The sequence below is a fragment of the Leopardus geoffroyi genome, chromosome D4 (assembly GCF_018350155.1).
Source record: "Leopardus geoffroyi isolate Oge1 chromosome D4, O.geoffroyi_Oge1_pat1.0, whole genome shotgun sequence".
NCBI classification, from domain to species: Eukaryota; Metazoa; Chordata; class Mammalia; order Carnivora; family Felidae; genus Leopardus; species Leopardus geoffroyi.
In genome coordinates this window covers 55,424,699-55,438,970 of record NC_059342.1, presented here as the reverse complement: position 1 = coordinate 55,438,970, position 14,272 = coordinate 55,424,699, and the positions used below count along the sequence as shown (strand labels likewise).

Here is a 14,272-nt window from a genome sequence, read left to right as displayed (position 1 = left end):
ATTAAGGCAAGGATTTGAGTATGTCATTTAGGATTTGATCCCAAGAAGTACCAGTAGGGGAGTGGAGAAGCAAGGCTGGGGTAGGAAGTAAGCCAGTGTGCAGGCTGCGCCTCAGGGCATCTGGGGTTTAGTCTTGCTGGAGAGCCTCTGGGAGACAGTGCTGTACATACTTCAAAGTTGTTTCATCCTGAGGTGAGGAAACAAGTTTACCCACCCACTTCCTTACATTATTCACAAGTGCTTGCAGGGGCATAGATCCCCTCATTTCTGGCCTATATGCAGTTAGGAAAGGCTCTTGGGGCTAGAGGAAACCTGCAGGCAGAGTTGTGGATGCTTGCAGTGAGAAGTTTTTGGATATATGAAACATGCAGCTAAGTTTCTGTAGCTCACTAGGTTTGTTCCTATCCCCCACTAAGTGTCTTCTTATTTGGCATCTGACCTAGGCCTGCCCCCAGAGAAGAAAATGTCTTGTCCAGATGATGCTGCCTCCAAAATATCTCTTGAATCAGTATACCTTTTTCCTCATGTCCAGGCTGTGAACATCCTTTGCACTACATCACTGTATTCCTAACTGCTGTCAGCCTTTCTGTTCTTGCCCTACCCCCACCCCATCCATTCTTCCTCACAGCAGCCACAACATCCAATAAAACAAAAATCAAATAATATTATTCCCCAGGCCAACTCTTCTGGGGTTTTTCATTGAATATAGGACGAATCCACATACAGTTCCTAAATGGTTTACTATCTGACCCTGGCTCAGATCTCACCATTTCCTTTCACTGTCTACTCTTCAGCTCCACTGGACTTCTGTCATGTCTGAAAGAATGTGCTTAAGGACTGCTGTAGGGCTTTTGTATATTGCTCTTTTTTTTTCAGTCTAGATCATAGACCTGGAATATTCTTCTATCAAGTCTTCACTTGTCTGTTTTCTTTTCATCTTTCTGAGCTTGGTTTATTTTCCTTTCCTCAGATTGGTCTTTTCTGACACCCCTCCCAATCTCCTCCTACACTACCCCCCCCCCAAAAAAAACCCCTAAAAACAGAGTGAAGTTTCCTAGCTCTATCCTCTCCCAGGATTCTGTACTTTTCCTTCTGAGCAGATCTCTGGAGCAGACCGCTGCAATTTCCCCAGGTTGGTCCTCTGGCTCCAACTGCCTTTCCGTGAGACTAGGATTCTCAAAGAAAGAAGGGCCCTCAGGGACCAGACAGGTTATATAAATGTGTGGGTGGAGACAGTGGCAAACTGGGGAGCACATGGTGGTCACTAACAGTTCTGGCTACTTTTTACTGTAATTTGCTGGATTAAAAAAAATTTTTTTCCCCAAAAGACCAAGAATCCTGATTTTCATGCAAGATCTTTCAATTTATAACTGTTGGAATTAAAAAATAATTAAAACCCCTGAGCAGAATAGCCAAAATGATCTTGAAGAAGAATAAAGTTGGAAGTCTCACACTCCTGATTTCAGAAGTTATTATGAAGCCACAGTAATCAAAACAGGTGGTACTGGTATAAAGACAGACATATAGCATAATGGAATAGCATAGAGAAGCCAGAAGTAAACTCTTACATATATGGTCAAATGATTTTCAGTAAGGGTTTCAAGACCGTGCAATGGGGAAAAGACAATTTTTTCAACAGATGGTGTTAGGAAAACTGGTTATCCACATGCAAAAGGATGAAGTTGGAGCCTTACCTTACACCATGTAAAAAGTGATCTCAAAATGGATCAAAGATCCAAATATAAGACCTAAAACTATAAAACAGGGGAAAATCTTTGAATGATTCTGGATATGATACCAAAAGCACAGGCAGCAAAAGTAAAAATAGATAACTTGAACAACATCAAAATACAATATTTCCGTGCATCAAAGGACATAATCAGTGGAGTGAAAAGGCAGTCTATGAAATGGGGAAAATATCTGCAAATAATATATCTGACAATGGGTTAATATCTAGACTATAAAAAGAACTCCTACCATGCAACAACAACAAAATAACTTGATTTAAAAATGGGGGCCCGAAAAAGAAGAAAAAAATGGGCAAATTGACTTGAATAGACATTTCTCCAAAGAAGATATATAAATGACCAACAAACCAAAAAGGTGCTCAATGTTATTAATCATTAGAGAAATACAAATCAAAGCCACAATGAGATAGCACCTCCCACCCATTAGGATGACTGCTATTAAAAAAACAAAACAAAACAAACCAGAAAATAACAAGTGTTATAAAGGATGTAGAGTATTTGGAACCCTGTGTCCAATGTAAAATGATGCAACTGTTATGGAAAACAGTATTTTGTTCCTCAAATCAAAAATAGAATTATCTTACAACATAGTAATCCCACTTTAGGGTGTATATCCAAAAGAATTGAAGGGAGGATCTTGGGGAAATATTTATACAATCATGTTCATAGCAACATTATTCATAATGGCCATAAGATGGGAACAATCCACACACCCAATGATAGACAAATAGATTGTAAACAAAGTGTGGTGTATACATGTAACAGAGTGTTATTTAGCCTTAAAATGGAAATTTTGACACATTACAAGTAATGAAATTTGAGAACATTATGCTAAGTGAAATAAGTCTGTCACAGACAAATACCGCATGATTTCACTTATGTGCAGTATCTAGAATGGTCACACTCATGGAAACCAAAAGTAAATTGGTGGTTGGCAAGGACTGGAAGAGGGGAAATAGTTGTTTAACATGTAGTTTTGGTTTTGCAAGATTAAAAAGTTCTGGAGATACATTTAGTACAATGTGAATATAGTTAACACTACTGAGCTGTATACTTAAAAATGGCTTAGATGGTAAGTTTTATGTTATGTGTATTTTGCCACAATTAAGAATTTTTTTTTGAATTTGAAAAAAAAAAAAAAAAGGCAAAGCCCTAAGCAGGCTCACAAAATTTATCATGATGTGCACTTTGAAGTGTTTGCCTTCTGACAGTGAATCTCTAACTTGATCATGCATCAGGATAACCTGGTGGGCTTGTTAAAACAGATTGCTGGGCCACACCCCTAAAGTTTCTGAATCAGTAAGCCTGGGGTGAAAGCCTGAGAATTTGCATTTCTAACAAGTTCCCTGGTGTTGTGAGGCTACTGCTACTGATCCAAGGATTACACTTTGATGGCCACTACATTAGATAGTGCCACAGACTACAACTCTCCGTTAATTTCTATGCATCAGTTTGTGATACATCTTTGGTTCTGGGGTCTGTGAAAGTTGTGTTTGCCATGTCCTTGTGCCATGTGACCCTGCTTCTCTGGCCAGTAATATGCTATAGATGAAGGGCTAGACCTAATATACTGGGCATGGAAACTGCCCAGTTTTGCACAATATATGGTATATAATCCAATTAGAATAATCCAATCCCATTTTGAATGCAAGACACACTAAGGCAGGTCAGGTAGAAGCTGAAGCTAAGAGAAGCTTAATTCTGAGGGAACTGGTCGGGTGACAAGAGCCACCTCATTTTACCTGGAGCAGTGTGAATCACATTCCACCACCATGGGGGCTGTGTGGCCAAGATGCTTCTTGTGCTCGCCCACTTCCTGGGGTGACCTTAATATAAACCTGCATCTTCTCTGTTAAGAAAGAGGAACTCTCTTTTCTGTGTTTCCTGGAAGACTCTTCCATCCTGTTTTGATAGTTTTGGTATCTTTATCATACTATTGACTCTGCTTTTCTATGGAAGGAAACGATCTTGATCAAGAAATGTGACTCCTTAAGCCTTGGTTTTTATTGAGGTTGAGAAAGATTATAAACTATGCCTTCACTAATAAGATAGGAATTTTTCCATCTGCCAAAATGACTTCGAATAATTGCAATACGTGACTCTTAGGGAACATCCTGGAATTGCTATCAAAATCAGTAAACCCATCTCATCCCAGCATCCTGCTTCTTGTCTCCTCTCTAATTGGCTGTCAGCTAGTTCATTTAGTGAAGCCAGCGTTAAAACAATCAGGTTTCCGCACCGCTAGTTCCTCCAGCCCTTTCTCTCCAGAAAAGGGAGAAAGCCGGTTGCAGTTTTGAAAGGGGGCAGAAAAACAATGTCACAGCAGGTACTGTCTACAGCAGGAAAGATGGCCTTAAGGGTAGTGAGCTGCTAACGAAGGGAGTGTCAAGATACTGCATCAGCTGCCTAGAAACGGCCACAGAGGGAATAGTTGCTTAAAGTCTCCCCGGACTCAGAGACTGAGAGATGGTGACAGGGAAGAGATTCTCGGATGGAGAGAGGCTGGCGGTGGTCGTCCGCAGAGGGATTATTGCTAGGAACCTCACTATGGCCTCCGTCCCAGAGGGGCCAATCGGAGCGGACGCTTCCGGATCTGCGTTTTGGGCAAGACCCTTTCAGCCAATCTTTGTACAGGCACTGGTGACGTCACTCGTTGCTCTTAGGCTTGTCTCGTGACGTCATCCCACAGCGCCGGAAGTGGCGCGTCCCGGAAGAGAAACGTGAGGTTGTCTGTGTCTGCTGTTTCGAGGTAAGGCGGTCGTCGGCCTACCTCCTCTACTGACCCGGTTGAAATTCGTGGGTGTGGGCCCTGAGTCGGGGCCATTACTATCCTTGAATGATGTTCTTTGAATAACGCTTTTATGGCTTCTTTCCCGGCAGGCTTTGCTCCATCCTCGGGCTCTAGGCTTCTCACTTTGCTCAAACTCCCTTGGGCCGTTTTTCGGCGACCCCGTCGTTGGTCGTCGCCCCACCAACCTGTACCCCCGACACCTGTACTGGCTTGGTCACTACACAAGCAGAGAAAAGATTAGAGAGTGGGTACTGTCTAGCCCAAGGAGGCGGCTCGGCTTGTTAGGAAGGACATGGTTGCCTCCAGAAACTCTCCGTGAAAGGAACTTGAGGGGCCTTCTCAGCGTCCTCAACAGGTCCAATAGGAGGGCCAGTGGTAGTGGTTCAACAAAGCAGGGGTATAATTTCTACATGGAATCAATGTGGTCCAGGTTTAGAGCCTTTAGAGAATCTAACTTACATTGGGAATCGTTAGAATACTTGAGACAGGACTGTACTTTACGGAGAGACAATACGGATTTGTGCCCTTCCACCTTAGTTGCACAGTCACTGCTGTCGGCCGGTCTTTGTATACGTCCTTAGCCCCTGCTTTTATCCTGTCTTCAGTGTTCACCAGTGACAGGAGTGTTGAATGCTTTTGACCAGACACTGAGCTTTACGTACTTCCTCGTTCAGTCTTCATGCTACCTCTGTGTTGTACAGCAAGTCTTAATGTTTTACAGCTGGAGAAATAAAGGCTTAGGTTAAATAATTGGCGTCAAGTCACACAGTGACTAGATGCTGCAACTCAGACAGTTGCACATAAGAGGCTGGATGTTCTCCACTATGTTATATTGATTTTTTTTTTAACTGTTCATTAAGCTCCCGAACACCTCACTCTGTTGTCTGCTATTTTATGGAGAAAATTGAGGTCATCGGATATGCTTTCCCTCAAATTTCTGCCCCTGCTTTCCCTTCTTGAAAAGTCATCTCATTTAACACCCATTTTTACCTTTCTTTTACTCTCAGAGGATAAGCTGTCTCTTCTGATCAAAGTGAATCCCATTATCTTTGCTTCTCACCTTTTGTTTATGTTTTCATCTATGAGACCTTGTTTTTATTTGTCTTTTCTGCCCCTGACTGTGTCCTAGTCATATGTGAACATAGGTTTCTGAGATCCCTGGTCACCTGGCTTCTACCCTCCAAAGCTAGAAAGAAGGAAAAGTTCTTAGTGATCTGTCTTCCTTTAGCTCTCATCCAGTAAGTCTATTCCCCTTCTTTTTTAAAGAGTGTTCTAAATTCTGCCTCCATTTTCTTACCTTTCACTCCTTTCTCCAGTCTAGCTTTCACACCTATCATTCTCCTGAAATTTTAACCTTAAGGTCACAGTGATTCTCAAATCAGATAGATATTTTTCAGTCACTACTGGATCCCTTTGTTGCCTTTTTTTTTTTTTTTAATGTGTTTTAGTTTTGAGAGAGACAGAGCATGAGCGGAGGAGGGGCGGGGAGAGAGAGGGAGACACAGAATCCGAAGCAAGCTCCAGGCTTTGAGCTGTCCAGCACAGAACTGGACGCAGGGCTCGAACTCACTGTGAGATTATGACCTGACTTATTCAACAGATATTTATTATGATGCACAGATGAGGAAGACAAAGTGCCTCCCCATTAGGAGCTTTCATTCTAGCTATTTCTCCATATGCTTCTCTCACCAGCCATTTCTCCTGTGGGCTAGTCTTTTTACTTCCTTCCCTAAAATTTTAGGTGCTTCCAAGGCTTGTGACTTTGGCCCACTTCTCTTTTCATTCTGTACACACTGTGAGTGAGCACATCAACTAGGTTGGTTTTAACTGCCTTCTACATGGTCCCAAATCAAAGTTGTCAGCTTAAACCTCTTTTCTCACTTTCCCTCTCACTTCTTACCACACTGCTCACTTCTCACCGCACTGCTGGACAGCTCTGCCTACCAGTTCCACAGACAGTTCAAATTCACAGGCCTGAAACTGAGCTCAGTGTCTTCCCTGAACTTGCTCTTATCACATCCATCCCTAAGTCCTGAGGATTTTATTCCCTAAGTATTTCTCAAATCTGTGCTCTCTTCTTCATCCCTATTATTGTACTACTTTAGGTACCATTATCTTTCACCTGAAATATGATGGCCTTCTGACTGATTTCCCCACCTCCAGTCCTTGAAAACAAATCTGTGACAAAGCCCTGCTTCATAATCTTTAAAGATCTGTCTGTTCATTCATCTGATCTTTTTTCTCATTCATTTAGCAAATATGTATTGTTTACTGAATTGCAAAATCCAGTGGAAGTTCTAAAGTTTGAACTCACCAGTCACCCAGGGCTCTGCTTATTCTGGACCTGCCTGTGTCTCTAGCCTCTTTTCTGCTTCATGCTTTAGATTGCAGCAACACTGAACTCCTTTTCATGTGCACTATGCTGTTTCTTAATGCATTACCCTTGCTGTTCCCTTTGACTTGAATCTTCTCCATTTCTCTATCCACTTCCTTCTCCCCTGATTAGAATGACCCTTTCACCAGTTAACTTAGTTTATATATAGGACTCATTTTAGGTCTGCCTCCTATAGGAAATCTTCCTTGACATCTCCTTTCTCCAAGTCTGTGTTGGGTATTCCAGCCTTTTGCTCCCATAATACTCTGCACAGACCAATCATTATACTTACTACAATTGTTGTAAGTGTTTTTGTGTTTCTCTCCCTCACAAGACTCTGAGCCTTTTGAAGACAGGAATGATATACCTGCATCATATGAGTAAGATACATTATTTCTTTATTCACAGTACTAGAATACCACAAGGCACATAGTAGGCATGCAGTAATTTTGATTGATCAAAAGAGTGAAGACAAAAGGTATATGGTGTAGTGATTAAGAAACCATTCTTTTAAAAAAATTTTTTTTTAATGTTTATTTGTTTTTGAGAGAGAGAGAGACATAGTGTGAGCGAGGGAGGGGCAGAGAGAGAGGGAGACACAGAACCTGAAGCAGGCTCCAGGCGCTGAGCTGTCAGCACAGAGCCTGAAGTGAACTATGAGATCATGACCTGAGCTGAAGTCGGACATTTAACTGAGCCACCCAGGCGCCTCTGCCCCCTCCCCCCTTTTTAAGTCTATTTATTTATTTTGAGAGAGAGAGTGCACAAGAGCAGGAGCAGAGGAAGGGGAAGAGAGAGAGAGAGAGAGAGAGAGAGAGAGAGAGAGAGAAAATCCCAAGCAGGGTCCAGCACAGAGCCCGAATTCAAGTTCAGCACAGAATTCGTGAACTCAAGAACCGTGAGATCATGAGCTGAAAGCAAGAGTCAGATGCTTAACCGACTGAGCCACCCAGGCACCCCAAGAATCCATTCTTTAGAATTGATTCAAATCCTAACTCTGGCACGTATTAGCTATGTGGCTTGTACATGTTGCCTATTTTTTCTTAAACCTTAAATTTTTCTTTCTTAGGATGAGAGTTATGAAAATTAAATGATATGATATAAGCAAGACATTTAACAAGTGCCTAGCACTTAGTATGCACTTGATAAAGGCATGCTGAACTCCAGGGGATCCAGAAGTATAAGGCCAGGCCTAGCCCAGGGTAGTGATCTTTAAGAGACCCTTCTTCTGAGTTTTTGTATGGATGGGCAGTGATGCAGTCTGTTTACAAGGAGATTATAATCTCATTTGGAGGGTGGAATTACATCCACATTTAATTTTCAGAGAACTGTGAAGGTAAATTAACCACACCCAATAGCAAGATGTAGGGGTAGGGAAGAGAAGATAATTCAGAGAAGACCTCTGGGGGGAGGTGGGGCTTGGAAGTTGAGAAGGATTTGGGATTCTGGAGGGGAGGAAAGAGTATGATCGAATGCCTGGAGATCATATTGAGAATGACTTATTTGGGAGACATGATTCAGTATATCATACCTGAGGGATGTATTTGTGTGTAAGAATGAATGTATGTGAGTCTGGGGGAAAGGAAAGGTGGGGCTAGTTCTATGAAAGGAAGTAGGAGGTGACATAAGTAACCTTTGTGGGGTTAGAGTACGAGGGTCTTAACCTCAGGCTTGAATTTGGGACTGATCAGGGTTGGGCAAGTTGTGTTGGATATCATGATAGCCCTCAGCCACATGTAGCTATTTAAATGTAAGTTAAAAAAAAAAAATCTAAGAAATTTAGGTTTTCTGTCACACTAGCTACATTTTAGATGCTTGATTGTCACATGGTGGCTACATTATTGGACAACATAGGTGTACAACCCTTCCATCATTGTAAAAATTTCTACTGGACATCACTGTTCTACATTCTCAGATTGCTGGGCTTGCATGGCCTATCAGATCACTTGGTTACTTAAGATATAACTAGATTTTTTTTTCCTGACTAATCCCGACAACTCTGGAATGAAAAGTAGGGAGTTGGAAAATAGAGAATTAGGATTTATCCACATAGATGTGAGGATGGGATTGCCCAAGGAGAGGAGCAAAGGATGGCTTAAGAGGAGCCAGAGCAGAGGATAGAGAAGGAAGGCCAGAGAACCTGGATAGGATTATTGTCTGGTCATTTACTTGCAAGTATGTACTGTGTTCTTGTATGTCAAGTATTAGGTGCTGGGGATATATTGGTAAGCAAAAAATGGACTTGACTTCTGTTTTAGAGCTTGCACTTTATGGAGTTTCAATGTATGGACTATATTGAGATTCAGGAGCGCCTATCATTATGCATTCCCCATATTCTAAAATGCTTCATTCCTAGAAAATGGATCTGAAGACTAAAATGGGCTAAAAAGTTGGTCAAGGTTAGTTGCATAAGCATTGTGGAGTCACTGCTTTAGCTTCTCAAGAATTTGTAAATAGAAACATCATAACTTGAGAACTTTGACAAGAATGAGTGTGTGTGGAGGGCAGGAGGGGTAGTTTCTATTATCCTGCAACAGCCAGCCATGCTCTCAGCTGCCCATCAGATTCCTTCCTGTCCCTGCTCTCAAACTGTGCTCTCTTCACATTTCTTTTGTTATTACTGTGAGTTGTCAGTCACCACGTGACTACTTTCTCAAAGCCTGATGAAGACATACTTCATTTCTCAGTCCACTTCCTGCTCATTTATCAGTTTCCAGTAAGTGCAAACAGATGTGCCTCTGAATACATAGCATTTAAAAATGGAACGTGCCTATAGCACCATCATCACTTAAGGCTCCAGGTTGAGGATTTTAGGTTTACAACGGACTCTTCATGCCTTGCATCCACCCCTTCACAAAGACCTGCTGAACTTTTGGACCTCACTCTTGTCCACATTATGTTGACTGCCTCCTGACTAATCTCAGACTCTCGACTTCTCCACTCTAGCCTGCCCACGCCCAGCTGTCGTTTCACTTTGCCATGCAGCTCATTAACCTGGCAGTTGTCTCTTCTTGATTGTCAGATCTAAACTTTTCAGCATAGTGTTCAATACCTTTGCCATTTTTGATGACTCTGGAGCAGCTCCCCTGGGTCAGCCAACAGGGTCTGCTTTCCACCCCTCACCCATGGCTTATTGCTGAAATCTGCCTTGTCGCTTGTGCCTTTAAAAATGGAATATACCCTCTCACTTATTTTCCTTATCAGTCTTCTTGGCCTTTTCATTTGGGTGGTTTCCAAAACCTTTCCTGACTGATCCAATTTCTGTGACTTTGCACCTCCTCAGCAATCATTTGTTCGCCCTGCTTTGCATTATCCTTTGCAGATGGTAATGAAACTTTGACTTTCAAAAATCTTGTTTCTTTTCTCTTCCCTTTGGACACAAAGCTTGTGCAGAGCACCTGATAAGTGCTGCCTTGCCTGCAGGGCACATTTCTCAAAGAGAGGGTATTAGAGGCTTGAGCAATAAGCTTCTGGAGTCGGGGGAGGTATCCCAAAGATCCTAGTCCCGTCCCTATCCATAGTTCCCTGCTCTACCTCTCTGGGTGATCTCATGCTCTCTTTGCCTCACCTTCTCTGACATGTTGATGCCTCTCAAATACATACAGTCAGTCCATTCCTTCCCTGAGCTTTCTACCCATATATCCTACCTTGACCTGTGGATCTTTCACAGGCAATGTAATCTAATTGTGTTTCAGTCTGAAAGCATCCCTTCTTCGTCTGCCATTTAACTTCAAATTATGTCTCCTTGTGTATTGCTCATTTTAGTCAATGGCTATTTCCAAATTCAAAGTCTTGGTTTGTGTCTCCCTCTACTCCTTTGTCATTCCCCAAATACACTCAGTAGTTAAATCTACCTTCACAGTTTCTTCTGGATCTTCTTCCTCTCCATTGTCTTTGTTCAGGCCTTTGTTCAGGCCTCATCTCTCTCCCAAATTTCTTGGCTCTTTCCCTTCTACCGATACTCTCCATGGCCATACAGGTTGTTTTCAAAAGAAAACCGGCACCTTCTCTATTGTGCAGGTTGTGTATAGCACAAAGGTGCCATATTCATTCTTTAGACGTTGTAGGTTTGTGTATTTATTGTGACAATCTTCTGGTAGATGGCAGTAAGATGTATTGTTCTAATATTGGTATGTTACGATGATTAAGGAAAGGAAAAAAATTTTTTTTTAAATGTTTTATTTATTTTTGAGAGGGGGCAGAGAGAGAGGGCAGAGGGGCTCCAAAGCAGGCTCTCTGGGTGTGTGTGCTGATAGTGGAGATCCAGATGTAGGGCTTGAACTTATGAATCCACAAGGGCTCAGGCCAAAGTCAGATGCTTAACTGACGGAGCCACCCAGGTACCCCAAGGAAAGGAAACCTTCTAATCCGCATAAAGATGCCTCTGGACTGAAGAACATCCTGTGTTCTGATGTCCTTAATTCTCTGCCAGGCAAACTCCTTCTCATGCCTTGAAAACTCAGCATAAATATCCCTTCCTCGTTAAGCCATTTTTGATACTCTCCACAAGAGTTGGTTGTTTCTTTCCCTGGGCAAATGCCATATTTGGTTACTCCCTTATAATGCTTATCACATCATATTGTAATAATTGACATATGAGTCTATCTACCCCACTATACTCCAGGCCTCTCAAGGATAGAGACAATGTTTATTCTTTTATCCTCACCATGTAGCCTAATGGCCAGCACATAGAGTATATCAGTAAACATAAATATTTGATTGCTTCGCATGATTTAGGCACAGAGGTAAGTACATGCATTATCTTATTTAATTCTCATGACAGCCTCATGAGTCCTGTCATTATCACGTTTTACAAGTGAGAAAATTGAGATCTAGGTGAAGTCACTGGCCTCAAGATGAATAGCTGGTAGCTGGCATGTGTGGTGGTGCTGGGGTGTGCTAATTTTTCCAGTGATTCTCTTCTGTTTTGTTTCTCAGAGTAATGATGCGGGTGTGCTGGTTGGTGAGACAGGATAGCCGGCACCAGCGAATCAGACTTCCACATTTGGAGGCAGTGGTGGTTGGGCGTGGCCCAGAGACCAAGATCATTGACAAGAAATGTTCTCGACAGCAAGGTAATTGGTCATAGCAATGTGCAGTACTGTGTTTTGTTCCTTAGGATAATGATAACCAAGGATGCACATTTCCTGGAAGCTATTGATAGGAACCTTTTGTCTGCCATAAACAAAACTCAGGAACTGAGCTCTCTTAGCCAACATCAGGGCCCCATTCACCCCTGATTCCACCCTCTGGAAGCGGTTAATATTCAGTGTTGGGAGCAGGCAGGTTCCATCCTGTTAGTATGGTGGAACTGAATCCCGCACCCTACTTTGCCCGGGGAGATTCCTCATTGGGCAGTGAGACACTTGCATTCTGGGATCTCCAGCCTGAAACCATGTCTGAGAAGTGATGGGATACTTCCATCCTTTATATAATGCCTCACACGGAGGGTGTCATCTTTATAAGACAATGGCATCCAGCTCTTGAGATATCTTTCCTGGGATTTAATGAAATGAAGGTCCTTAGGAAAAAGCTGTACCGTGTACTTATTTGTTCCATGTAAACTCTTGATCTGCTCACTGCAACCAGGCCTTCCGCCTGCAGTGTGTTCCTCAGAACAGGGTTTCTCAGTGCTTGGAGTCTGCAATAGTGATTTTGGTTTTTCCCGCAAGAGTTAAATCTAAGTGAGGGGTGGGGGGAAAGCCATGCTTGAGCTGGCTGGGTCCAAGACAGAAGGAGACACTGCTTCTCACTCTCTGTCCCCTTCTCACAACAGCAACTGGAGCGATGTATATGTTAGCCTGTCTACTGCCTGTCCTTCCTGAAGAGCAGCTGTGGTGTCTCTGCACCTTGTCTCACTCACAAGTGTTTGATGTTACTTCTTCCCACATATGCTCAGACTGTTCTGTTCCTGCAGTCCTCTTTCTAGAATATTCTCTGCACTCTGCCTACCCAAGGCCAGCTGAACTTCTGTTTTCCAATAATGTATCTTTTGCCTTTCTTTATTGAAGGCATCTGATAGTTTTATTAAATAATGGAAGCCTGATTTAACAATGAGCCAAGAGCTTATGAAACAACTGGGTCCCTTCCCTGACTGCAGAGTCTGTGATCCTGAGTGGGCCAAGGACTCTGGAATAGGGATTGTGGGGATTCTGTAAACCTGCCTCATAGGAATGTTAGCAGTAGCTAAAGGAGTATGTGTGCTGTTGGAAATTTTATGGAAGGATTTGGAGCCCAGCCACTTCCATAATAGGCGATTTTGCCCATGGGCCTTTGAGGAAGCCCCTGTCAAGTTGCCTCCTGGAATGAGGCTTCATTGTCCTGTAGGAAGAACAGGAGCATGTGCTTGCTTCTTGGTGGCCTTTAGATTGAACTTTTTTCAATCTCTTTCAGTACAGTTGAAAGCAGAGTGTAACAAAGGATATGTCAAGGTAAAGCAGGTATGTGTGTTTCTAATTTGGATTTCCATTTTATACTTGATGATTTTCTTATGCTGTCTGTACCAACCTGTGAAAGCTTCTCTGTCATGTGTGGAAGTGATGGGGTAATAGAAGTGAACATTAAGCATGGTATCTGGCACACAGTAAGTGGTTAGCATAGCAGTGGCTATGGTATTATTGCTAGCATTGTAATTATTTTCTGATTTTTCTATAGGTAGGGGTCAATCCCACCAGCATTGATTCAGTCATAATTGGGAAGGACCAAGAGGTGAAGCTGCAGCCTGGCCAGGTTCTCCACATGGTGAATGAACTTTATCCATATATTGTAGAGTTTGAGGAAGAGGCAGAGAGCCCTGGCCTGGAAACACACAGGAAGAGAAAGAGGTCAGGCAACAATGATTCTATAGAAAGGGGTGCTGCCCAGGAAGCTGACTCCCATACAGGACTGGAACCTGGGAGTGACCCTGGCCAATGCTCTGTGCCCTCAAAGAAGGAGAAAGATGCGTCTACCAAAAAGGTGAGGGTGGTGTGCCTGATAGATGACATGGAGATTAAATGAGATATAATGACTGCTTGATTGTTTTGTACACTGTAAAGCTCAAATACTTGTAAGGGGTTATTAACCATGACAAGGGTTATTAACCATGATGAAAGAGTCACTTGTTTGTGTCACCAATCACTTGGGTGAATGTCCCTTTATGTACATTTTTCTTGAAGTCCTGAGGTAAGCCACCCGAAGGTAGGGAGGTAATGGCGGTATACTGCTAAAGTGGGTCAGTCATATGTGTATCTGCAGAGGGTTAGCATTGGAACGCTGTTCATAGATCATCTGATTCACATCCTGATGTCAAAGTGGAAATGTAGTTAGGTTGTAGATGGAGTGCGAGAGGGCAAAGAAGATGCAGTTCACACTCTGGCA

The 14,272-nt window shown here is 42.6% G+C and overlaps 1 protein-coding gene across 7 annotated transcripts in view; it reads left to right on the top strand.

Moving 5' to 3' along the window:
- The window catches only part of APTX (aprataxin), a 65,582-nt gene that overhangs the window by 20,950 nt on the left and 30,360 nt on the right, over positions 1–14,272 (top strand). For 3 of the 7 annotated variants that reach the window (XR_006710152.1, XR_006710153.1, XM_045468695.1), the window contains exons 1-4: positions 4,376–4,497; positions 11,852–11,988; positions 13,307–13,353; positions 13,568–13,870. Coding sequence is in view for 4 of the 7 variants with exons in the window: in XM_045468695.1 (XP_045324651.1) it covers positions 11,856–11,988; positions 13,307–13,353; positions 13,568–13,870 (483 nt within the window). In the remaining 3 variants the exon portion in view is untranslated. Of the gene's footprint in view, positions 1–4,375; positions 4,498–11,851; positions 11,989–13,306; positions 13,354–13,567; positions 13,871–14,272 lie in introns of those variants that run through there. The other 4 variants (XM_045468696.1, XR_006710154.1, XM_045468697.1 and 1 more) reach the window with 4 other exon arrangements.